The following is a 27,516-nucleotide window of genomic DNA, read 5'->3' on the forward strand; positions in this document are numbered from 1 at the left end:
ATCCTGGCTACCCAAGCCACTGTTCATTCTGCTACCCTCTGCAAACGGTCGGACCAACAGGCTCCAAGACAGCGTTTACGCCCAGGCCATAAGACTGCTAAATAGCCAGACTGCTAGTCAATTAATGGTACCCAAACTACCTGCACTGACTCTATCTTGCACTGACCCTACGCACACTCACTAGACTATATATACAAACCATATACACACTCACTCACACACACTACATTGACAAGCCCACACAAAACTCACATAAATTCACATACACTACATACACACACACACAGCACACACATGGAGACCAACACAACACAAACACACATCCATACACATTACACACACACACTCACTTTTATCATCTGCTGCTACTCTGTTCTATATTGTACTATTATTATTATCTATCCTGATGCGTAGTCACTTTAGCCTGCATTCATGTACATAAAGTATCTACCTCAAATACCTTGTACCCCTGCACATTGATCTGGTACTGGTCCTCACTTTACTGTATCTCCATTCCTGTGTGTTTTATTTTATTTCTCTTGTGTTACTATTTCATTTTCATCTTTAAACTCTGCATTGTTGGAAGAGCTCGTAAGCAAGCAATTCAAGATAAAGTCTACACCAGTTGTATTTTGCGCTTTTGATTTGATTTGATTGAAGTTGATTTAACAAGTAACATCAATAAGGGATCATAGCTTTCACCTGGATCCACCTGGTTAGTCTAGTATGCCATGGGAGGAGCATGTTTTGTACACTCAGTGTATTTCCTTAAAGAAGCCTGTAGCATAAAGCATAAAACACACAACCAAATGCAATACAAGGGGAGTGTGTGCATACGCGCTTGTGTGCATGCAAGCATGTGCTTGCGTGTGTGTGCTTGTGTAAGCATACAACTGTAAGTGACAACATACAACACCCCCACTATGAAACCTGCCAGGCCACCACCTTGGATTATAATGATTTGCCCAACGTACCACAAACCCTAAACTATAAGTACATCTGTGCTTGTAAACTATAATCGTAAAGTACATATATGCTTCAAAACTATAACTGTATGTAAAGTGCCTCTATAAAGAACAGCTTTGCCTGTAGGTTTTTTGCATCTTATATAACTGTGATGGGCTCCAGTAATTCGCTAAGGGGCTCTACATTGCTGTAGATCAGTTATGGTGTAGGCCTACTGTTGTGCTGAGTTCTTTTATTAGGCCCAAAATGTTCCTTTCCCATCCCCTCTGCTTCCCATGGACACACACACACACACACACACACACATGCAGCTGCATGATGACTTAGTCTCTCATTCATCACTCCTGCCACAGACCCCTTGGCTAATGGTGATTTCAAGACAACTGGGAACTCTGAAAAAAAAACGAGGTCAAATCATGATGTCAGCGACCTACAGGTCAGAAGTCAGAGCTCTAGAAAGATGCCAGAGTTGCATCCATAGCTCGGTCTATGAATTTGAGATTGGTTAAATTTCTCCAGCCCATCCCTCATACTTTTACCGAAACAGGGACGAGAAAACATTTTGTTTTTGTTTAAGTGCTGATTGCCACTTTAAATACTTATATACTGTATATATATTTTTAAAAAATAATCAAACTCTTTGTAGCCCCTGAAGTTTACCTGCCATCTGATTTTGCAGTTATTTGTGTATTTTTTTTCTTAAACTCATGGAATTCTGACAGGTCTAACCAGATTGGATGAGTTTAAGAATTATATTAATCAATCTAACAAAAACAGACAAAGAAACATATTTATATACAAACACTGAACACGTGTTAATCTTGGAAAAAGAGGCAGCCCCACTTTATATCTGAAGGCTCTGGAATAAAATGTATAAACAAGTGATCTAATTTTTTGGTGGTCACACATGACCTAGAAAACTGTAATTCCAAGTCATAAGGGAAAGAGCTATTGCACATATTGATTGACCCATGCTAAATATCTGTGCTGTGGGCCTTCACTGAAGTTACAAACAACCATGATAAGCTATTGCACATTGCCCTGTCGACATCTTTCTTTTAAGTAAACATGCACAGGGTAAAATAACAAGTGTTCTTTGTGCTACATTTGCATTTATATATGCAGAGAAAAAAGAGATCTATGCTGTGTTCATAACAACTGGGAACTTATACATCTGCATTGCTTGCTATTTGGGTTTTAGGCTGGGTTTATGTATAGTAAGTTGTGACATCTGCTGATGTCTCCGACTTCCGACTTCAGTACGTTCAAAACAACTGGAAACTCGGAAAAAAACGAGCGACTTGAAAAATAGTTTTGGACTGTCATCCAACTCGGAATTCCAATTCATGAACTGGGGCCTCTTTCTAGAGCTCCGACTTTCCGACCTGGGGATCATTGACGTCATGATTTTACATCGTTTTTCCCTGAATTCCCAATTGTCATGAAAGCACCATGTGTAAGAAGCAGGAGCAGGCGGATCTGTGTGTGACATCACTGCGCACCACACCTCTCTTTTGGCGTATAAAGGCAGACGTTTCACTGCTTCAAACACCAAATCTAGCCGAAGCGGTTGGTTGAGAAGGTGAATCTAAAATACAACTGCAATCACCAATAATCATGGCACCCGCTGGAGCTAAGAGGGTAAGTGGCGACTTAATATGAATTAACGTCATTATGGCTGTATACAATTGCATGCAGTCTTTTGCAGAACCTTTGCAGATGTGCTATGTATTGCTTCAATTATTGAGAAGTTATTTGTTATAATGCGTAAGTTTTTTTATAACTATAAAACATTCTCACAAAACGTGTTTGATCGAACAATTGTGACTTTTACTTTAACTATATTCTGTAACTTTGTTTTAGAGAAGCGTTTCCCAAACACGGCCCTAGGAGTTTTGGTGGATGAGTTAATAGTCTGAATCAACTGTGTTGTACTAATTTGGGTAACACTGCTAAATTTTAAGTGTCCCTCACCCACTGAAGTTGAAATGTTAAAATGGATAAGGGTTGAGGTTCACTGTAAGGACGTCCCAAGGATTCCTGATGGCACCGACCCTAGTTTACGGCTAGCTTATTTCATCCAGGGAGCTGTTATGCGTGTTAATTAAGCGTGCATATTTCACATTTGGAGAATGACCAACTAATTACGCAATGTTTGTGCAGAACATTCTGGAGCGCCTGGATGCAGGCGAAATTGTCATCGGGGATGGGGGCTTCGTATTCGCTCTGGAGAAGAGGGGATACGTGAAGGCGGGTCCCTGGACTCCTGAGGCCGCCGCAGAGCATCCCGAGGCTGGTAAAATGAGCGCGCTTATCTAATTGCTTGGCTACCTAGCCTGGACCATGCATCAGTCATAATACATAGCGGTTCGCGCACCCTCTCGCCTACAACTTGTCCACCAGACGGACACTGTAAAGTAGTTCCGCTAACAACATTTTTGTGGAAATACTGTTATATTTTTAAGTTGTAAATAGTTGTTTTTCTTATGAACTTAAATGTATTCTGAGCTATAACGATTGAAGTTACTTGAACATTTAATACTTGTTGCAGTGAACATAGTGTCCCTAAAAAAGGTTAGTACTTTAAGTAGTTTTTCTAGTGTAAGTAGTTCTGATTACTCATTTTCAGTGGTGTCTTAATGTTTAGCCTAACATTGTTTTATGCAGTTGAAGACTTGCCACTTGAACCCCCCTTGCCAGTCCTTCTTGGGCACCGTGCTCATTTCTCGAACGGTAACTGGTGGTAGAGCTGTAAGCATTACAAGATGCTGCATTAGCTTCTGTTATGACGAGTGGGGCACATTACCTTGTTGATGGTGAGAATGGGTTGTCTCATTATTGAATGTCAGCTTTCCCAACGGTTTTGATATTGTTCCTTATCAATTACACATCATAGCACAAACTGCTTAATACTATTTTAGAAATGAGTTTCTTTATTATTTATTAACACTCTTAAACAATGTATGCTTATTGAAATGTTGAATTTCCCCAAATCCCCCCAAAACAGAGCCATGTGGCACTAAATATTCTTAACTTGCAAAAAAGTAACTATTACAGCACAACACATAAATGTCATTGTTTTACTCAAATATCAATCTCTGACTACTTTATTTTAAGTAAAGACCAACATAATAGTCAAGTAAGAACAACTTATTCTATGAATGTTGGCCTGACTGTAAAATATTGAATAATCATAACTTGTGAACTGTACTTTAGATTAGCAGAACACAAGTAAATTGTTAATTACTCTATTACCTAATTTGTTAACAGTACTCAAACATTAAGTGATAAATCTTATTGACATGAGTTGGTATGACTTTTATGCTTAGTTCTACTGACTGTTGGAGTAGACACTACTAGTTACTTTTTACAGTGCACGTTTTAACCAGACGAGGCTGAGGGCATTAAGTCGAAGTTGTAAATACTTAGCCAAAAGCCGATTGCTCTTACTTCCAGTGCGACAGCTGCACCGTGAGTTCCTGCGGTCGGGGTCAAATGTCATGCAGACCTTCACCTTCTACGCCAGTGACGATAAGCTGGAGAACAGGGGTAATGCTCAGCGCTTCACAGTGAGTATCTGTCTGCTCTGTTGGGAAAGCTCAGGGGGGAATGAATAAGCATGTCAGACCCATGCTACTGTAATGACCTTTTAGCCAAATTGACCAATGACTGAAAGAGCTTAAATAAATGAATCTACCTGTAAATCAGTTTACTATACGTTTCTCAACGCCTGTTCTGTTCAGCTCTACTATTTCCCAATGTGGTGTTTAGCCTACTTGGCAGGTTTCACAATAGTGATATAAAATACATTGTACTGTACCTGAAACTACATCAATAAGGTTGTACACTAATCAATGGCTGCACCAGGGTGCGCAAATCAACGAGGCTGCCTGTGACCTGGCCAGAGAGGTGGCCAATGAGGGTGACGCGATGGTGGCAGGTGGGGTCTCCCAGACCCCCTCATACCTGAGCTGCAAGAGCGAGGCTGAGGTCAAGGGTATCTTCAAGAGGCAGCTCAATGTCTTTGTCAAGAAGAATGTGGATTTCATGATTGCAGAGGTAGGAATGTGATGTTGTACATGCGTATAGCACATTTTCTTATACACATCTCATTTTGACCTGACCGTTTCTATGTTCAATGGATCCTCACTTGGACAATGCTGGTTTCTGTGTTTTGGGTCTTCACTTATTCACCCCATATGTGTGTTTGTGCAGTACTTTGAGCATGTGGAGGAGGCAGAGTGGGCCGTGCAGGTGCTGAAAACCTCCGGGAAGCCAGTATGTGCCTCCCTGTGCATCGGCCCTGATGGAGACCTCAACGGTGTCAGCCCTGGGGATTGTGCTGTCAGGCTGGTCAAAGCTGGTATGGGACTTAATTTAACCATTAGATGTGCACACATGCTTGTTTCACGATCCCTGTGGGGACCAACAAATTGGAGCTTGAACTCTATTTCCTTAACCCTAATTGTAAGCCTAAAATAGCCTTTTCCTTGTGGGGACCGGTGGCATGTCCCTCCTTGTTTTACTATCCTTGTGATGACTTCTGGTCCCCCACAAGGATAGTAAAACCAAAAACGGTGTCAATCGTGATTGTCAAACTGTCATCTCACTCTGCTTATAGGAGCCAATATTGTTGGCATCAACTGCCACTTTGACCCCATGATCTGTGTGAAGACTGTGAAGATGATGAAAGAGGGAGTGGAGAGGGCAGGGCTGAAGGCCCACTACATGGTGCAGCCTCTGGCCTACCACACGCCTGACTGCAACTGCCAGGGATTCATCGATCTGCCAGAATTCCCCTTCGGTACACACATGATAACATCTCCATCGCAATCTCTCTCCTGCCCCGTAGTTGTGTTCTTTTTCCCTTTTTCTTACTTTCTTGCCTCCCTCTTTCCCCCCTTCAACTCCCTCTTTCTGACTACATTTCTCTCCCCCAGGTCTGGAGCCCAGGATTCTGACCAGGTGGGACATGCACAAGTACGCCAGAGAGGCCTTCAACGTTGGCATCCGTTTCATCGGTGGCTGCTGCGGCTTCGAGCCCTACCACATCAGGGCTGTGGCTGAGGAGCTGGCCACAGAGAGAGGCTACCTGCCCGCTGCCTCCGTCAAGCACGGCAACTGGGGTGCTGGCTTGGAGATGCACACCAAGCCCTGGGTCCGCGCCAGGTAACGAGACCGTATACACCACAAGGATACAAATTAATAAGATACCAGGAACCACGAATGGGTGCCAGTATATGACTCCAGTCCAAAATTACAAGAGTTAAATTATTTAACTCTAATTGGTACTATAAAACATGAGGTTACGTACTACTGTAACATTTTAGTACCAGCTTATAACTACGTTTGGCGTATACATATGACCATCCTTCTCTTCCCCCAGGGCCCGCCGTGACTACTGGGAGAAGCTGAAGCCAGCATCCGGCCGTCCCAAGTGTCCCGCCATGTCCACCCCTGACAGCTGGGGTGTCACCAAAGGCCATGCTGACCTGATGCAGCACAAGGAAGCCACCAGCCTGGATGAGCTCAAGCCCCTGTTTGAGAAGGCAAAGGCCAGCCACTGAGCATTCCTCCTGGGCTAGGAGGGAGGTAAACCAGCCAGGAGGATGCTGTTCTCTACTCGTGGTAGGTGTGTTGTGGTATTGTGTGAGAAAGGCAGAGGGAAGAGCTCCCACATATTCCAAGTTTACATACCAAAAATTATCAGATAAAGTCTTATTCTCCTGATTTCCAGGACCATCTTTTTGTCAACCAAAAGTCATTTTTCTTGTCATTTAGATTTGCACCACCTGTACATAGTGTAGCACCATCGTATACTCTTCTGTAATAATTATAGTAACATGTTATAGATTTCTCATTTCAAACTTGATATGTGCTTTACTTGGACAGAATGTTACAGGAGTCATCAAGCCAGTGATGCGTGGTGTTAGTGACACAAACTAAAAAGTTGCTGTTGTGTCCACATGTCTCCAGAGTGTGCTGTTGATCTTGGGTGTAGTCATTATGCAGAGTCTGTTGCAAAACATTTAGCAACAACTGTTTACGCCAAACAACATTTGGCATCAAAACAAGTTTCTATTGGACAAATTCAGTTAGGTTTTGTTCTGCTTGCTTCATTTGTTTTTTTTAAACAGTTTCTGTTGCAAGAGATAATGAATACATCCCTGGTGCAATCGAAACCTAAGCTTAAAGTGTTAACAAAACTACTGTGAACACAATGTTAGCTCTGAAGAATGTAGCCTAGTTCTCAACACAATCTAGTGCCAAATATTGTCTTACCAAATGGAAGTATTGACTTCAATACTGTTTTATTTAATAAACTTCCACGTGATCTTAATGTTTGACTTTTTATTGTCTTTCTTATCAAAACATTAGACATGCAAATGTTTTCTGAAATAAAAAATAACCAAGTGTTTAACAATTACAGTAAATTGTGATTTCAAAATAGAAATGATTACATACACGCAGTCATTCTACCCTTTTACAAAAAATGTCCTGCAGAAATATTCAATCATCTGAACAGTTTCTTTCACCGGCTGGGGCCCTCACCAACCGGCCATCTCGTTCATAGAGACTTATGTAATATGTCATTAAACAATCTCCGAACTGCACATAAAACAACTACATTTGCACTCTGTTCATCTCTATGCGTTGTGATACTGTAAATTTGTACATCCTCTGTAAATATTATATCGACTGCTCATTCCCTTGCGGCTCTGTTTCTACATATTTTGTATGTAAATTCCTGTCTGTATTTTAGTTTTAATGTCAAGTACAGTGACATGCCTTGATAGTGCTAACCCCAACAATGCTGTAATAAATAACTATTTAACAATATAAATAAGGTACAACCAACACACGATCTAGAAATATCAAAGTACACTATATACAGGGTCAGTTCCCGTACCATATTTACAGTGTGCAGGGATTGCTAGATATGTATAGGGGTAAGGTGACAAGGCATCAGGATATATGATAAACAGTAGCAGCAGTGTTTATGATTGTGTGTAGAGTCAGTATAAATGCGTGTGTGTGTGAGCAAATGATGGATGGAGTGAATGTGTGGAGTATCAGTGTGTAGGGCCCTGTGAGTGTGCAGAGACTTGACGCACAGGTACCGCTTGCAGTGTGGAAGCAGAGCACTGTCTATGGCTCTGCAGCGCCATGCGATCGAGGGCAGTACTATTGCCATACTTAAGCAGTGAACAGGGAGTACAGGAGGGCAGTAAGTACGCACCCCTGTTGGGCCCACGTGTTGAGGGTCAGCGTGGCAGAGGTGATGTTGCCTACCAGCACTTGGGGCAGACCATCAGAAAGTCCAGGATCCAGTTGCAGAGCAAGGTGTTCAGTCCCAGGGTCCTAAGCTTTATGTCGAGCTTGGAGGGGACACTGGTGTTGAACAGTATTCCTCTTATTTAGGTGGGTGAGGCCGGTATGGAGTGCAATTGAGATTGCCTCGTTTATGGATCTGTTGGGGTGGTATGCAAATTGGAGTGGGTCTGGGATGATGGAGTTGATGTGTGCCATAACAAGCCTCTCATAGCACTTGATGATTACAGGTGTGAGTGCTATGGGGTGGTAGTCATTGTGGTATGAAGACTTAGAGTCCTTAGAGCAGCGTTTCCCAAACTCGGTCCTCGGGACCCCAAGGGGTGTGAGTTTTTTTTTTTCCCTAACACTACACAGCTGATTCAAATTATAAAAGCTTGATGATTAGTTGAATCAGAGGTGTAGTGCTAGGGTAAAAACCAAAACGTGGACCGAGATTGGGAAACCCTGCCTTAGTTCTTGTCTCTAAATGTTGTCTGTCACTAGCAGCACCATATTACCAAGTAAAATTCTGAGTATGTGTAAATATACTTGACGAATTAAGGTAATTTTGATTCCTGCAGTAATTACCATTTCCTGCAGGAATATCAAAAATCCAGGACTGAGTTTGGGAAAACATGATTTAGCAGATGCTCTTAACCCTAATTGCGCCTGTAAGTCGCTCTGGATAAGTGCCTTGCTCAAGGGCTCATCGGCAGATTTTTTTTAATCTAGTATTGTCAGTGATTCGAATCAGCAACCTTTTGGTTACTGGCCCAAAACTCCTAAATGCTAGGCTACCTGCCACCCGTTCACAAAAGCAACAATTCCTCCAGGAAATGTATCTTTTAGTTTTCAGAATGATGTATATATTTTTGTTATGCAATTTGTTACATGGGTAGGCTATCTCTACCTTACTGCCATATAGTGTGACTGCTTGGTTTAGAGTAGACTTAAGCAGTTTAACTGCATACATTTTTAGAGACAAAGTATGCCATCAAGTGGACAAAATGGAAATCACCTTGTAGTATACTACTGTGAAATAAACTATCATCTGTAGGTGGCAGTGTTGGACCATCTGGCCCACTATCACCCCCTGTAGGCTTCAGTATCATCAGTAACAAACAATGACTGTATCAAAGGCAAAAGCAGCAAGTAAAAACGAATGAATTCATGATTTACAAAATATATTGTAGCTTAATGGCCAAAAGTTCGTTTGTACCATGTTTTGTTTTTCTACCATGCTGTGCTGCTGCCATGCTGTGCTGCTATCATTTGTTGTCATGTGGTGTTGCTACCATGCTGTGTTGTCATGTGTTGCTTCCATGCTATGTTGTCTTAGGTCTTTATGTAGTATTGTCTTGTCGTGATGTGTATTTTGTCCTGTATTTTTATTTTTAATCCCAGCCCCTGTCCCTGCAGGAGGCCTTTTGCCTTTTGACAGGCCGTCATTGTAAATAAGAATGTGCTCTTAACTGACTTTCCTAGTTAAATAAAGAACAAAAGAAAGAAAAAAGAAAAGTGGAAACGTCTGCCATTTAATTAAACACCTCCCAAATAAACAAAACAGATGGTGAGTCCTCAAAACATCAAATGAGAGTAACCTAACCATTCAGTTGATTCTGTCACTATTAAACATCAAATGAGAGTAACCTAACCATTCAGTTGATTCTGTCACTGGCAACAAATGGTCTGAAGTCAATGAAATATGTATCTTTTGATTTTGATTTGATTATTTAACAAATTGTCACCATGCTTGTTGCTATGACGCTATTATGTCATGGTGCCTTTATTATTATTTTATGTATTAGTTCAATGCAGGCCTATATGCTACATTGACAGAGTGAAAATTGTATGAGCACAAATGATTACTTGCCAGGGCAAGTACTAGTTGTGTTATGCATGATTTATAACACATGAATAAAGGTTTATATTAAAAGTGATTTGATTAAAATAAATAGGGATTTGTAGGCTACATTTGACATGTTTTGTTGTTCATTTCTGCGTCACCACGTCCACTGCGTGTCCCACGTGCAGATGTTTAGGTCCTCGTGCAGAACTACGTCACAACACTTCGCAGTTGGAAGAAAAACGTTTGAAAGAGGTAAAGATGCGACATCAAAACAACAATTTGTCGGATGGAACAGAGGGACATCTCGTGGATAATATCCACCGGTTGTCTTTGGACTATTAACAATCTAGAAACAGTAAAGACAGTATTTCCGAACATTTCAGAAAGGTGGTTTGTTCAGAAAATCCCCCCCGGGTTTGACAGCACAGCAGCTCTCAATCGTTTCACGGCTTGTAAACAGATCCTCACACGTGACGATGGGAACCGCGGCTGTGCATTGTCTGTAGTCGCACAAAGGGAGCCATCCAGCGCATGTAGCATGCTGGTGAGCGAGGCAGGTGGAGAGGTGACTAGCCTGCCAATTTACGATAATAAGTCGACTCTTACGCTTTTCGTGTCTGTTTTGTTCTTATGGATGTAGGCAAGCTTTTTACGGAAATATTTCCTTTACTTGATGTCTGATTTGAGGAAAATCTGCGCAACGTTCAGAGGGTAATCAACTCAAAGCTTGTACACAAAGCTAGCCACGGCTGGTTTTCTGTAATCTTTTTGGTTAACGTAGCTAGCTAGCTAGCCTTTTTAGCTTCAACGGCGAACTGTAAAAAGGGGTATTTGTGTGTGAGCTCACTAGCTCCGTTTTTACTGGCTGGATGAGATGTCATTCATGATGGAGGATTCTGTAGAGTCGGACTGGGTGGCCGTTCGACCAAATGTTTTCGACGAAAAGGAAAGACACAAATTCATTTTCATCGTCGCTTGGAACGAGATCGAGGGAAAGTTCGCCATAACCTGCCACAATAGAACAGTACAGAAACGGACAGCGTTTCGGGATTCGCTATTGGAAACTGTCGAATGCGACCTCGTATCCCCCGTCACCGTCAAACTAGCCCCCGAGGCAGACAAACACAAAACTCCAATAAAAAGTCCTACCAAAAGGAAAGATGACATCTCCACATTGGTTAAAGTTAGATGTAACGTCAGCCCGAAAGAAATAAAAACGACAAAGAGCCCCATTCGAGAGAGAACTGCGACGGTGGGTTCCTCGTCAAGGCCAGCCGAGAGTGTTATCAAAACACTGGGGTCGTGGGACATCGTGTCCTGCAAGGTGACCGACATTGAGGTCCTGGAACCAGCGGATGTCCCTAGTTTGCCTCGCTCCCCGGATGATGGCGACGGAGAGGAGTCGGACAGCAGCCGAGAGGGCTACAGCTGGGCCGGGCTATTCTCCTTCCAGGACGTCCGGGCAGCCCACGTTCAACTCTGCGCGGTCAACTCGGACCTGGAGCCCTGTCTGCCCCCCTTCCCCGAGGAGCCGGTGGGCATGTGGACGGTGCTTTTCGGGGCCCCGGAGGTGTCCCAACGGGAAACGGATGCTCTGTGTTACCAACTCCAGGTGTACCTGGGCCATGCTCTAGACACCTGTGGCTGGAAGATCCTTGCCCAGGTGCTTTTTACAGAGAGTGATGACTCAGAAGAGTACTATGAGAGTTTGAGTGAGCTGAGACAGAAGGGTTATGAGGATGCTCTCCAGAGGGCCAAGAAACGTCTCCAAGAGGTAAATTAAACTTCACTCCTGTCTCTCAGCACCCATGTTTTATTGGGGAATAGCTAAACGTTGTGAACAACCAGTCTCCAGACAAAAATAACAAGTGTAGCTACATTAATCCTCAACTGTTCTGCATGACTAACACTAGAAAATTGCTGCCATAAATTTTGAATAACACAAGAGAATTGATTTCATGCCATCATATTATCATCATCAATCTGGTCTCACAATGAAGAGTTGTTAGTGATTCACATGAAGGAGAATGCCTGGAGAAATTCCTGACACTCTTTACTGTGTTTACAATTATGTTAAGCTGGCATTACTGTACATTACTGTATACACACACACACTGTCCATGGGCTGATGAGATCCAAAATGCATGTCAGGGTCACCCAACCACATGGTCGTCTCTCCCCCTCTCTCTCCATTCAAAGGGTTTTATTGGCATGGGGAACATTCATTGCCAAAGCAAGTGAAATGGATAATGATCAAAAGTGAAATAAACATCTGTTGCTCTAAACTCCACAGTCCCAGGCCTGTAATATGATCCTGCCCTGACAATCCAGTTGGCTTGCTAGGTGGAGTGGAGTCCATGGTTATAGTTGGATAATGGGGTATGGGTCCACCACACTTGTGTCATGCAGTTCAGCAAACTTGGTTTGAATGTTATCATTTGAATGGCTACTATGATGACAAGAAAGGACAATCAACATTCTAGTAACAAAGACCAGTGCCTATGGGGGTGGATGGTAAAGCTCCTCCTTTAGGGCAGCTCCTACTATCAATCACCCTGTTATAATCATCATCGTTATTGTAAGTGCTAGGGCACGCTTTATATAAAAACTATCCGCTCCTGCTTCTCTCTCTTATCTCTCCATCCCCATATGTCTGTCTTCGCAATCTCTCTGTCATAGTGTGTGTGTTTTGAGTCAGAGACCACAGAACATCTGATCAGGCTAGGACAGGGCAGGACTAACCGGTGCAAATAAGACTCAGTTGTTACTCACAATCAGGCTATTGCTTGCTGTTACAGAAGGGTGTTTCACTCATTATGAGGACTAGATTGTTATTGGGTAGGCTAATGTTAATTATGTTATGACAAATGTATAAACATTTGGCTGAACGTGGACTGATTTGTACTGTGTGAAGAGTACACTGTCCTTTGTTTTTATGGAAAAACTTGGGTAAGAATGATGGCAGGATGTTGATGGCAATTGAGGTTATTAGGTTATTACTGAAAAGATCAGGTATTCCCTATTGCAATGATGACCTGGTTTGACTCCGTAAGGTGTTACTTCCTCATGTCTGGACTGAGAGAGAGACAGAACACTTTTCATATTGTAGGTAAATGAAGCTCATAAAACAACTAGGGTAATGCCTCATCTAGTGTGTGTGGAGGTGCCTGAAAGTGACTTCACATTAGAGGTCGACCGATTAGGATTTTTCAATACCGATATCAATTATTGGAGGACCAAAAAAAGCTGATACCGATTAATCGACGGATTTATAAAAAATATATATATATTTTTATATATTTGTAATAATGTGTCACGGCTGGCTGAAGGACTGGACCAAGGTGCAGCATGGTAAGCGTACATTTTCTCTTTATTAAAAAATGACGCCGACAAAACGAAGAACAAAAACCAAACCGTGAAGCTTTGGGCTATGTGCCCTGAACAAAGACAAAGTTAACTTCCCACAAAACAGGTGGGGGAAAAGGGTACCTAAGTATGGTTCTCAATCAGTGACAACGATAGACAGCTGCCTCTGATTGAGAACCACACCCGGCCAAACACATAGAAATAGAAATTCATAGAACATAGAACATAGACTGCCCACCCAAATCACACCCTGACCAAACCAAAATAGACACATAAAACGCTCTCTACGGTCAGGGCGTGACATAATGACAATTACAACAATACTGAATGAACAATGAACACTTTTATATTAACTTAATATAATACATAAATAAAATCAATTTAATGTCAAATAAATAATGAAACATGCTCAATTTGGTTTAAATAATGCAAAAAAACACAGTGTTGGAGAAGAAAGTAAAAGTGCAATATGTGCCATGTAAAAAGCTAACTTTTAAGTTCCTTGCTCAGAACATGAGAACATATGAAAGCTGGTGGTTCAATATTCCCAGTTAAGAAGTTTTAGGTTGTAGTTATTATAGCAATTATGACGCGTCAACTATTTCTCTCTATATCATTTGTATTTCATATACCTTTGACTATTGGATGTTCTAATAGGCACTTTAGTATTGCCAGCCTAATCTCAGGAGTTGATAGGCTTGAAGTCATAAACAGTGCTGTGAGCAAGCATTGCTAAGAGCTGCTGGAAAACGCAGTAAAGTTTGCATGAATGCTTACGAGCCTGCTGCCGCTCAGTCAGACTGCTCTATCAAATCGTAGACTTAATTATAAAATAATTAACACAGAAATTCGAGCCATTAATATGGTCAAATTCAGAAACTATCATTTCAAAAACAAAATGTTTATTCTTTCAGTGAAATACGGAACCGTTTCGTATTTTATCGAACGGGCGGCAACCCTAAGTCTAAATATTACTGTTACATTGCACAACCTTCAATGTTATGTCATAATTATGTAAAATTCTGGCAAATTAGTTTGCAACGAGCCAGGCGGCCCAAACTGTTGCATACACCCTGACTCTGCGTGTAATGAACGCAAAAGAAGTGACACAATTTCCCTAGTTAATATTGCCTGCTAACATGAATTTATTTTAACTAAATATGCAGGTTTAAAAATATATACATCTGTGTATTGATTTTAAGAAAGGCATTGATGTTAATGGTTGGGTACATTCGTGCAACAATTGTGCTTTTTTCGCGAATGCGCTTTTGTTAAATCCTCCCCCATTTGGCGAAGTAGGCTGTGATTCAATAAAAAATGTACAGGCACCGCATTGAATATATGCGACGCAGGACGTGCTAGTTAACCTCTCTAGGGTACGTGGGTAGCGTCCCACCTCGTCAACAGCCAGTGAAACTGCAGGGCACCATATTCAAAACAACAGCAATTCCATAATTAAAATTCCTCAAACATGCATGTATTTTACACCATTGTAAAGATACACTTGTTGTAAATCCAGCCACAGTGTCTGATTTCAAAAAGGCTTTACGACGAAAGCACACCAACTATTATGTTAGGTGAGTGCCTATTATTCACAGAATAACAGCCATTTTTCCAGCCAAAGAGAGGATTCACAAAAAGCAGAAATATAGATAAAATTAATCACTAACCTTTGATGATCTTCATCAGATGACACTCATAGGACTTCATGTTACACAATACATGTATGTTTTGTCGGGTGAAGTTCATATTTATATAAAAAAATCTGAGTTTACATTGGCGCGTTGTGGACAGAAATGCATTGTCTCAAACAAACATCCGGTGAAAGTGCAGAGAGCCACATAAAATGACAGAAATACTCATCATAAACATTGATAAACTATACAAGTGTTTTCATGGAAATATAGATAAACTTCTCCTTATTGCAACCGCTGTGTCAGATTTCAAAAACGCTTTACGGCGAAAGCACACTTTATGATTATGTTAGCTAGCCATAGAAACGCATACAGCCATTTTCCAACCAAGGAGTGTCACAAAAGTCAGAAATAGCATTAAAATTAATCACATACCTTTGATGATCTTCATCTGGTGGCACTCCCAGGTCTCCATGTTAGACAATAAATGTTTGTTTTGTTCGACAATGTCCCTCTTTATGAGCAAAAACCTCCTTTTTGTTTGCGCTTTTTGTCCAGTAACCCGAATGCAGAAGGCACTAATTCCAGGGCGAAAAGTTTTTAAAAAGTACAATAAAAGTTAGTAGAAACATGCCAAATGATGTTTAAAATCAATCCTCCGGATGTTTTTGTCATAAATAATAAATAATATTTCAACCGGACAAAAGCTTCGTCAATAGGAAAGGAGAAACAAGAAAGGCGAGTTCACGATCAGGGCGCATGGCTGATGAATGGAAATTTCCTTTGGTCACTGATTGAAAGTGCTGTATCTCCCTCATTTTTCAGAGTAAAAGCCTGAAACAATGCCTAAAGACTGTAGAGGAAGCCACAGAGCTCGTGAACTGGGTCCTAAGTCTTTGTATGGTGGATAGGCTTTCAACGGAAAAACAGGCTTTCAAAATAATAGTACTTCCTGGTTGGATTTTCCTCGGGTTTTCACCTGCTATATCAGTTCTGTTATACTCACAGACATTATTTTAACAGTTTTGGAAACTTTAGAGTGTTTTCTATCCAAATCTACTAATTATATGCATATCCTATCTTCTGGGACTGAGTAGTAGACAGTTTAATTTGGGCATGCTTTTCATTCAAAATTCCAAATGCTGCCCCCTACCCTAGTGAAGTTAACCTAGAAATATCATCAACCATGTGTAGTTAACTAGTAGTGAAGATTGATGGTTTTTTTATAAGATAAGTTTAATGCTAGCTAGCAACTTACCGTGGCTCCTTGCTGCACTCGCGTAACAGGTGGTCAGGTGGAATACAATGTAATCGGCAATAATCAGCGTCCAAAAAATGCCGATTACCGATTGTTATGAAAACTTGAAATCGGCCCTAATTAATCGGCCATGCCGATTTCCCCCTCCCCCCTCCACTAATTGGTCTTTTGACCATTCAGATCAGCTCTTTTGCCAGTAATTGGGCAAAAGATCAGAATTGGGCTGCCTGTGTAAACGCAGCCTTCTGCATGTTTTGGTTTCGGCTGGCGCCTATCCAAACTTGGGTAGGGAACGGAACGAGTGTGCTCGCGTACTCCCTTTAAAGCAAGAAAAAAGCTACAATAGTACTGAATGTCTTGAGATCTTGAGATGCTGTAGCCAGTATACACTTCCTCAAAATAGTCAAAAGTAATCAAAGAGAACTCAAGAAAGTGGTTCGTGACCTAAAAGAATGCACCACCAGGGGTCATATTAACAGAAAAGATAATATGCATTAGAAATATCTTGTGTTTTGTAACTGCAGATCTAAAATGCTTTTTATTGTACTTTCTGCTAATTTTGTGCTTTATTTGCACTTCTTCACTCGAGATGAGAATTCACATACGGGGCATTCTATCAGCACACAGTGCTCTGACTGATGTGTAGCTACTTTTCTGTGGTGCTTTTCTCAGTGTAGCCCACTGTTGTCTGGTAAAATGCAAGATTAACTTCAAACAAAACATTAGGAAATATCCTGTCCACTTTCTTTCTATGATCAACGTTACAAATATGATGGCCTTGCATAGTTTCTGCCCACTTTCCTTCTATGATAAACATTGCAAATTTGATGGCCTTGCATAGTTTCTGGCCAAAATACCTTGCTTTTTCATTGTAAGCTGATTTGCTTGTGTGGCTGCTAGCCAAATAGCATTGCACTTAAGCTACAGTATTTTCTGCCAAATGTGTTGCGCTAATGTATTTTCTGTGAAGGAAAACTTTAGTTCCAAGCCCCTGATCACACTATTGAAGCAAAAAAACACTGTTGACTTTCAATATATAACTCAGGTGAATGGTTTAAAATGTAGATTTGTTTGATGTTCTGTAACATTACACATATTGGTACCAAACCGTTTGGTACAGGGACCTCTTTTCGGTCTACACTGTGAACCCAAATGAATACATATTTAAAAAATGTAAACGCTATGCCTATGGTATGCTGCATTGTATGCCATTGACTCTTGAGTAAATCTGAGCTATTAGGCTATTCTGTTAAAACAACTAGAGCCTATGTGCATGTTGTAATAAAAATTTGGATCTTAACTGCTGCATTTCAAACTATCCTTTTGAGTCGCAGCCGGGAACTGTCCCACTGGGCACACATTGGTTGAATCAATGTTGTTTTGACATCATTTCCAACATGGAATAGACGTTGAATTGACGTCTGTGCCCAATGGGGTACGATGGCGAGAATTTTAAGCCAGAATTGGAGGATCCTCCATAGTTTAGATCTCCAGTTTGTGAACATTTTGGCTTCAGAGTAGATCACAATGGCGATGGACAGAGAGTTGTGGATAAAATGTTGACAGTATGTTGCCACTGCTCAACAATAATGGCCTATGCAGCTCCCAACACCTCAAACATGTTTGACACATTTACGCTGACAGTATTCCTAGCACCGGAGCAAGGCGGAAATGCAAAGAAACAACAGCACAACATCGTCTACCCTCTGTATTCAAGCAGCCCTTCACAGCTGATTGTAATAGAGAGAAGAAATGGTATGCTGCTGACAAAGACAGTACAGTATGCTTTTCATGAGAGTGGCGCTTAGCTTGTTGTTGTCGCCCAATCACAAGTCATCAAAGGGGTCCTACAGTCATAGAGCCTCTGTGTGGCAAAGAAAGTTAGGAGATTATTCAATCAATGAAGGACTGGCCCCGACATTTTTCTATTTATCTTGGTCGACCAAGAGTGACCATTTTAAATGTTAAAAGATGTATTTTTCCATATATAGACAAACCCTATGTGTTTTAATAAAATCAACTATATCTAGGCTACTGAGCTTGTCTGATGCCTTAAGCACACTGTGATGTAAATAATTAGACACACAAATTACTGAAGGGAGCCAGAGATCAAGGTAACCTAGCCAGAAAAAAAACCCTGTTCCCGATCCCCCTCCTCCAGCTGCTGCTGGCCTTTGCAGATTCTGCCGTTATCCTCCTGAAGTTGCCGGTAATAGGCTACACCAGGGGTCGGCAACCTTTTCTATTTGAAGTGGCACTCAATCTTACCATTACTACGGATTTCCGTGCCAGTTATGATTTTCATATGCACATTTTCGTGGAATCGTTTTATTCAATTTATAATAAAGTCTTTGTACCTCAATCATTATCATAAGTTTAATAAAAATTCTAATGGCCAACTATGTAAAAAATAATCTACATAAAGCCAACAAATAAAAACATTGCAGCCTGCAGGTTGAAAATATTCTGATTTTAAAAATAAATATCCTATAAATCACATTGGCCTGTCTGCAAGAAACTTGAAGCATTGTATCAACTATCAACTTGGTCTGGCCTGATGCTGGCACTAGCAAACTTGCAACATTGTAGAAAATATTCTTGGCCTTCAGAGTTTCCTGTGCCAGTGAGCTCCTGACAAACACAGCTGTAGGCTATTTGCGCAAGGGATAAGAAGTAATCAGGTAGGCCGATTTTATGACGTTTCCACTGGATCAGAGCATTACATTTTTTTCCTCCTTTCACACAAGTGGTTATCGAAAGAGAACTGGAAATCTTTTTCAAATGGGCTACGTTGAGAAACTATTGTCATTCTCAATGGATGTAAAAACAGACTTAGTTTACTTGCTGTTTGAGGTGAATAAGAAATTACTTTGAGAAGCTCCACAGTGGTGGTGAGTTAAGACAATCAGAAAAACTATCAGATCCCCATATAGGAACATTTATAGGCCTATATTTTTGTGCCGGTTGCCTAGGCCTACTTCTATGCGTATTCGGGGGCGCACCCTTAATCAACATTGACAGGAGAGCTTCAAACAAAAGACAATTCATAAATTGGCAACTTGTAAATGGAATGAAATACACCAAAACGTGTTCCTCAGAAATGTAGCCTAGGTTGTGTGGTCCGCAAACAACGTGTCCACTCCGACAATGAAAACGGTAAAAGACTGTAATAATAATAATATATTGAATGCATTAACAGAAATTACCGTAACTAAACAAACAATGTAGATAAACAATTATTGGATTTAACTGTTACGGCTTTCTTCCATCGAAGGAGAGTCGGACCAAAATGCAGCGTGGTTAGTTCGATACATGTTTAATGAATGAATAAACACGACAAAATACAAAAACAAGAAACGGAACGTGAAAACCTATACAGTCTATACAGTCTTGTGCTAACACACACAGAGACATGAACAATCACCCGCAAAACACACAGTAAAACCCAGGCTACCTAAATATGGTTCCCAATCAGAGACAACGAGAATCACCTGACTCTGAGAACCGCCTCAGGCAGCCATAGACTATGCTAGACACCCCTACTCAGCCACAATCCCAATACCTACTAAAACCCCAATACAAAAACACAACACAAAATAAACCCATGTCACACCCTGGCGTGACCAAATAAATATATAAACACAAAATACTAAGACCAGGGCGTGACATTAACGGTAAATGTGATACTGGTGTGCCATCCCGCGGCCTCCACAATGGATTAGTCTACTCAGACCAGACAGGTGTGAATCCGACAGGTGTCTCGTGCTATTAAAAAAAAAAGAAAATATATTTGTGACTGCTTGACTAAAAAAATATTGGTTGACCAGTCGACTAAATGGGGTCAGCCCTAAGACCCAATGTGGGGTCGCCTGATTTTAAAATGGGGTCGCCTGATTTGAAAATGCGGTCGCGAGAGAAACTCAGAAAACATAAACATTTTGCTTGGCTAATTGAACCGGGGCTACATCAGTAACCTCCAATATCCGGTAGATGTCGTTGTAATTAACAGTGGTTTCTGAATGCCTTTATGGACCAGCACCTGCGGTTTCTGGGAAGGGGCCTTTGCAGGGTCCCCCACACAATGTACACATTTATGATGGCAATGTTGAGCACCCCCAAAACACATATTTCCACAATTTTCTGCCTATGCGTCCAACATTGTAATAGCTCCTCAGTTGGTCAAGATGGTCAACCCTGCCCATTTTCTTTTTGTAATCCATTACAAGCTCTGGAACAGATATAAGTTCCAACCACTTTTAACTTCTTATGGGTAGGTGGGACGCTAGCTGGCCAACATCCGGTGAAATTGCAGAGCGCCAAATTCAAAATACATGAATAGTCAAATGAAACATTTATAAAAATACAATTGTTATACATCGGTTTAAAGATTAACTTCTTGTTAATCCAGCCATTGTGTCAAAAGGGCTTTACGGCGAAAGCATACCATGCGATTATCTGAGGACAGCGCCCCGCTTACAAAAGCATGCAAACATTTTACAACCAAGTAAAGGAATTACAAGTCAGAAATAGCGATAAGATTAATCACTTACCTTTGATGATCTTCATACGGTTGCAGTCACAAGAGTCCCAGGTAAACAATAAATGTTTGTTTTGTTCGATAAAGTCCCTCTTTATGTCCCAAAAACTCAGTTTTGTTGGGTCGTTTTGTTCAGTAATCCACTGGCTCAAAGGTGGTCATGACATGCAGACGAATACATCCTAATTGTACCTGTAAAGTTCGTCGAAACATGTCAAATTATCTTCATAATTAATCCTCAGGTTGTCTATTGTCTAAATAATTGATAATATTTTAACTGGACAATAGCGTCTTCAATAGAAAAGGAAAAACAACGAACGGCACGCAATCGGTCACGCAAAACAGCTCTGGTTCATTCTACAGTCCACTTAGAAAATGGTCTCTTTTTTTCTCATTTTTCAGAATACAAGCCTGAAACCATGTCTAAAGACGGTTGACATATAGTGGAAGCCATAGGAATTGAAATCTTGGTCCTATCCCAATACATACTGTATAGGCATTCAATTGAAAAGTTCCCACATCAAAAATATCCCACATATCAGTTCTGTATCAGTTCTTATCAGTTCTGTTATACTCACAGACATTTATTTGAACAGTTTTGGAAACTTTAGAGTGTTTTCTATTCAATACTACCATGCATATGCATATCCTAGCTTCTGGGCCTAAGTAACAGGCAGTTTACATTGGTCACCTCATTCATCCAAAATTCTAAATACTGCCCCCTACCCAGAGAGGTTAAAGACAACTCCAAAACCCCTGCTACTGTCACCTTCGTCCCAGGCTGTCTGGCACATGGGTGAATGGTGAGACTTTGGGCAGACATACTCCATGGAAACATAGGCTTCCCTCTCGGGTGTGCTATCCCTCTTCTCCTCCCTCTGCTTCTTCCTCTCCCTCTGCTTTATCGTCTCCCTCTGCTTCCTCCACTCCCCCCTCCTCTCTGTCTCCCTCCTCCTCTCCCTGTTCCCCTTCCTGATCCTTTTCACTCTCCTCTTCCTCTCTCCCTCTACTCTTCTCTTGCTCCATTCCCCCTGCCTCGCTCCACATCTCTATCACTCCAGTCATCTCTAACTCCTCTTCCTCCCTGCCTTTTGCTGCTAAGCCCTGATTCTCCACATCACTTCCCTCACTTTCCCTGACCTAGAGGAACAGAGTAACAGAGGGAGAGGAGAGGAGCAACAAATAGGATACCATTGTAGTCAGGAACATAATCTCTCTCTCCCTCTCACACGGTCTCTTTCTTTCTCTCAACCTTAGACTCTCTTCCTATTAATCACCTCTTAGGGTTTCCCATAATCAATTGTGTGATACAGTTACACGCCTCCCATTCCACAATTTCCCGCCCTCTCCCGCTCTCTCTTTCGCCTCAATCAACTCTCAACTAGAGATTTCGCCAATGTTAGCTGATTAGTTACGAAGATGGGACAGTTTCCAAATTTAATTGCATCGGTAGAAACAGGACAAAACAAGCACCTTGTTAGCTGGCTATGTAATTAAATATCCAACTCAATATCATATGAGCTCCACTGCATATGCATCTACCTTAACACAACAGCTAAGCTGTCAAATAATAGGAAAACAAGGCAAATTATAGCCTATGAATATCTGCACCTAGCAAACCTGACAAACCATAACCTAAGCAGACAAACACAAATTACTCTACTCATTTTGGTGGCTAGTTCGCTGGATGTCTGTATGGATAGCTAGTGAAAGTGACAGCTGAGGTTGACGATTCATGAGCGCAGCCCAAATTTACTTTTTCTGGTTGACAACAACAGTTACACGAATATGACAACCGGTTGTTTGCAAGTCAATTTTGTGATTATTAACACTGATATTATTGTTAGAAAAACAAGGCAGTTCGCTGCCGCTATAGTAATTTAATGATAGGCCCTTCGCTGCCGCTATAGTAATTTAATGAAAGGCCCTTCGCTGCCGCTATAGTAATGTAATGAAAGGCCCTTCGCTGCCGCTATAGTAATTTAATGAAAGGCTGTTCGCTGCTGCTATAGTAATTTAATGAAAGGCTGTTCGCTGCCGCTATAGTAATTTAATGAAAGGCTGTTCGCTGCCGCTATAGTAATGTAATGAAAGGCCCTTCGCTGCCGCTATAGTAATTTAATGAAAGGCCCTTCGCTGCCGCTATAGTAATTTAATGAAAGGCCCTTCGCTGCCGCTATAGTAATTTAATGAAAGGCCCTTCGCTGCCGCTATAGTAATGTAATGAAAGGCCCTTCGCTGCCGCTATAGTAATGTAATGAAAGGCCCTTCGCTGCCGCTATAGTAATGTAATGAAAGGCCCTTCGCTGCCGCTATAGTAATTAATGAAAGGCCCTTCGCTGCCGCTATAGTAATTTAATGAAAGGCCCTTCGCTGCCGCTATAGTAATTTAATGAAAGGCCCTTCGCTGCCGCTATAGTAATTTAATGAAAGGCCCTTCGCTGCCGCTATAGTAATTTAATGAAAGGCCCTTCGCTGCCGCTATAGTAATGTAATGAAAGGCCCTTCGCTGCCGCTATAGTAATTTAATGAAAGGCTGTTCGCTGCCGCTATAGTAATGTAATGAAAGGCCCTTCGCTGCCGCTATAGTAATGTAATGAAAGGCCCTTCGCTGCCGCTATAGTAATTTAATGAAAGGCCCTTCGCTGCCGCTATAGTAATTTAATGAAAGGCCCTTCGCTGCCGCTATAGTAATTTAATGAAAGGCCCTTCGCTGCCGCTATAGTAATTTAATGAAAGGCTGTTCGCTGCCGCTATAGTAATTAATGAAAGGCCCTTCGCTGCCGCTATAGTAATGTAATGAAAGGCCCTTCGCTGCCGCTATAGTAATTTAATGAAAGGCCCTTCGCTGCCGCTATAGTAATTTAATGAAAGGCCCTTCGCTGCCGCTATAGTAATGTAATGAAAGGCTGTTCGCTGCCGCTATAGTAATGTAATGAAAGGCCCTTCGCTGCCGCTATAGTAATGTAATGAAAGGCCCTTCGCTGCCGCTATAGTAATTTAATGAAAGGCTGTTCGCTGCCGCTATAGTAATTTAATGAAAGGCTGTTCGCTGCCGCTATAGTAATTTAATGAAAGGCTGTTCGCTGCCGCTATAGTAATTTAATGAAAGGCCCTTCGCTGCCGCTATAGTAATTTAATGAAAGGCCCTTCGCTGCCGCTATAGTAATTTAATGAAAGGCCCTTCGCTGCCGCTATAGTAATTTAATGAAAGGCCCTTCGCTGCCGCTATAGTAATGTAATGAAAGGCCCTTCGCTGCCGCTATAGTAATGTAATGAAAGGCCCTTCGCTGCCGCTATAGTAATTTAATGAAAGGCCCTTCGCTGCCGCTATAGTAATGTAATGAAAGGCTGTTCGCTGCCGCTATAGTAATTTAATGAAAGGCTGTTCGCTGCCGCTATAGTAATTTAATGAAAGGCCGTTCGCGGCCGCTATGGGTTCTAAAGAGTTTTAAGCTACAAAATGATTATGCCCGCATTGCTGAAAGATAACTCTCAGGAACACGTATCCCACAGGGCAAAAACTGGTTGAATCAACGTTGTTTCCACATAATTTCAACAACAAATTCAATGTGATTACTGCATCAACGTGGAAAACTGATTGGATTTGCAAATAGACATCAATGTAAGGGATTTTCAATATTATTTTTCACCCAACTAGACGTTGAACTGACGTCTGTGCCCAGTGGGATGTGTCTTCTGTTTCCCACTGCAATGCTCACAAGCTGCACAGGACTCAATAGAAATAGTAGACGACCTGGCAGTAAATCAGACTGGGGGAAAAAGAACAATCAATAGTGATGTTATTTTCTACACAGAATATCATACAAAATTATTGCCTGATGATCTTCTGAACATCCCAATACCTTTCTGATGCATTTCAGTTACTTCCAACCATACTTCCTTCAGATTGAATACTGTCAGGCTAATTTGAAATAGAATGTCATAGCCCCGATAAAAAAATGAAACATTAGCCTTTGATTACATAACTTAATTATTTTACATGGTTGGGCCACAAACAAATGTTGGTATCAAAATGGGGTTGCGGGCCAAAAGGTTTAGGAAATCCTGCAGTACACACACCACAAGGCCTCTCCTCTGACACGTGGCTCTCCCTCATGCTTCATCAGTTCTGGTTAATCAAGTCACTTACAAATGGACTTTTAATCTGGATCGAACCGGGTCTGGATCCGACAAGGTCTGTACGGAACTGTTCTAGTTGTCCTCGGGTCCATTCGGAACAGGTCTCTATATAAAAAAAATATTTATGCATATCGGTACTGGTGGGAAAGCCCCAGGTCCATTTTGGAACGGGTCCTACTTTTTGGACACGTGAAGAGCTCCTACTTTTTGGACACGTGAAGAGCTCCTACTTTTTGGACACGTGAAGAGCTCCTACTTTTTGGACACGTGAAGAGCTCCTACTTTTTGTCAAAACAGACAATGCCAGGAACATTGTGAATTTTGTCACAGAAGCTGGACTTGGGCCACAAATGGGGGGCTTTTTAGTTATGTGTCTTTTGTAAAATAAACTAATATGAGCTACAGTAATTGTTGGAATTTCATTTTTCCTCTGTACCAAAACTGAACAGTGACCCAAAAACCACAATACGTACCAAACCCACGTGAACCGTTACACCCCTACCTAATACTAATTCACAACAGGCAAGCCAGACATCTCACAGAGTAGGACAGAGAGAACTCTTCTCTGAATACAGTGCAGTGAAAGGGAAGGAGGAGGAGACTTGAAGGGAGAAGAGGAGGCCATTATGTAGTGTGGGTTGGTGAAGGCCAGGGACAGAGAGGGAGAGCAGCAACTCAATGGACACACAATGGCTCCCTCTGACTGTTCAGTACAGTAGCCTGAGGCTGTGGGCGATGATGAGAATGTCACAGCGGATTGAGTGGAATGTTCACATTCAGAAGCAGACCTCTGTCAGTCATTCTGTAGGTGATCATGTCAATGGGGGGAGACAGAGGGTCAGGTTTTACAGGCCTCCATGCTGATAGTGAGAAGATCATGGGAACAGCAGGGACACTAGTCAGAGAATTACTGGGTTAACGCACTCTGTCCTTATCACAACATCTGCCCTGCCTGTTTGTCTGTGTCTGCCTCCCTGCACTCTGATAACAATGGCAAATATTCAAAATGATTCAGTTGAGGGCTGCACTGTTTGAGAAGAGATAGCAGCACTGTCCCAAACATTTGTAGAATTGATTGGAATAGAGCAATAATCTTGTCTAAATAGCCTAAACAGAACCATCACAACATCAATATAATTTGTCAACAAGAACATCCAAAGTAGGCTAAAACATGGAAAAGACAGAGTGAATAACACAAGGCATTTATAGTGTATTATTTTATTACCATGAAGGTTATTACTGGAGGTCATCTGTACCGGGAAGAAAAAAATAGGCTACTTTCTCAGGGATCCCCAGGTTGGAGTCATTAACTCGTTTTTCAACCACTCCACAAATTTCTTGTTAAACTATAGTTTTGGCATGTCGGTTAGGACATCAACTTTGTGCATGACACAAGTAATTTTTCCAACAATTGTTTACAGGCAGATTATTTCACAAAAAATTCACAGTATCACAATTCCAGTGGGTCAGACGTTTACATACACTAAGTTGACTGTGCCTTTTAAAAGCTTGGAAAATTAAAAAAAAATGATGTCATGGCTTTAAAAGCTTCTGATAGGCTAATTGACATAATTTTAGTCAATTGGAGGTGTACCTGTGGATGTAATTCAATGCCTACCTTCAAACTCAGTGCCTCTTTGCTTGACATCATGGGGAAATCAGCCCAAAAATTTGTAGACCTCCACAAGTCTGGTTCATCCTTGGGTGCAATTTCCAAACGCCTGAAGGTACCACGTTCATCTGTACAAACAACTGTACGCAAGTATAAACACCATGGGGACCACGTAGCCGTCATACCGCTCAGGAAGGAGACACGTTCTGTCTCCTAGAGATGAACGTACTTTGGTGCGAAAAGTGCAAATCAATCCCAGAACAACAGCAAAGGACCTTCTGAAGATGCTGGAGGAAACATGTACAAAGTATCTATATCCACAGTAAAATGAGTCCTATATCGACATAACCTGAAAGGCCGCTCAGCAAGGAAGAAGCCACTGCTCCAAAACCGCGACAAAAAATCCAGACTATGGTTTGCAACTGCACATGGGGACAAAGATGGTACTTTTTGGAGAAATGTCCTCTGGTCTGATGAAACAAAAATAGAACTGTTGGCCATGATGTCCATCGTTATGTTTGGACGAAAAAGGGGGAGGCTTGCAAGCCAAAGAACACCATCCCAACCGTGCAGCACTAGGTGGCAGCATCATGTTGTGGGGGTGCTTTGCTGCAGGAGGGACTGGTGCACTTCACAAAATAGATGGCTTTGTGAGGAAGGAAAATTCTGTGGATATATTGAAGCAAAATTTCAAGACATCAGTCAGGAAGTTAAAGTTTGGTCGCAAATGTGTCTTCCAAACGGACAATGAACCAAGCATACTTCCAAAGTTGTGTCAAAATGGCTTAAGGACAACAAAGTCAAGGTTTTGGAGTGGGCCATCACAAAACCCTGACC

The 27,516-nt window shown here is 41.5% G+C and overlaps 2 protein-coding genes across 2 annotated transcripts in view; both read left to right on the forward strand.

Moving 5' to 3' along the window:
• Nucleotides 1-2,447: 2,447 nt before the first annotated feature.
• On the forward strand, nt 2,448-7,306 carry bhmt (betaine-homocysteine methyltransferase). Its single transcript, XM_024382043.2, has 8 exons — nt 2,448-2,607; nt 3,130-3,262; nt 4,423-4,535; nt 4,834-5,025; nt 5,182-5,329; nt 5,588-5,770; nt 5,907-6,135; nt 6,353-7,306. Exons 1-8 carry the CDS (start codon nt 2,584-2,586, stop codon nt 6,531-6,533), a joined length of 1,203 nt encoding a protein of 400 aa, XP_024237811.1. The 5' UTR covers nt 2,448-2,583; the 3' UTR covers nt 6,534-7,306.
• Nucleotides 7,307-10,326: 3,020 nt separating this feature from the next.
• Nucleotides 10,327-27,516, forward strand: part of jmy (junction mediating and regulatory protein, p53 cofactor) — a 54,292-nt gene continuing 37,102 nt past the window's right edge. The window contains exon 1 of the mRNA XM_024382035.2: nt 10,327-11,903. Within this exon, the coding sequence (XP_024237803.1) occupies nt 11,004-11,903 (900 nt within the window). The 5' untranslated portion in view covers nt 10,327-11,003. The remainder of the gene's footprint in view (nt 11,904-27,516) is intronic.

Source organism: Oncorhynchus tshawytscha, linkage group LG20, assembly GCF_018296145.1.
Source record: "Oncorhynchus tshawytscha isolate Ot180627B linkage group LG20, Otsh_v2.0, whole genome shotgun sequence".
Lineage (NCBI taxonomy): Eukaryota > Metazoa > Chordata > Actinopteri > Salmoniformes > Salmonidae > Oncorhynchus > Oncorhynchus tshawytscha.

What these genes read in the sequence shown, in the direction of transcription:
- bhmt (XM_024382043.2), top strand. Translation starts at nt 2,584, where the DNA reads ATGGCACCCGCTGGAGCTAAGAGG. An exon ending in TGGATTTCATGATTGCAGAG is followed by an intron (nt 5,026 to 5,181) that starts GTAGGAATGTGA and finishes GTGTTTGTGCAG; the next exon opens with TACTTTGAGCATGTGGAGGA. An exon ending in TCTGCCAGAATTCCCCTTCG is followed by an intron (nt 5,771 to 5,906) that starts GTACACACATGA and finishes TCTCTCCCCCAG; the next exon opens with GTCTGGAGCCCAGGATTCTG.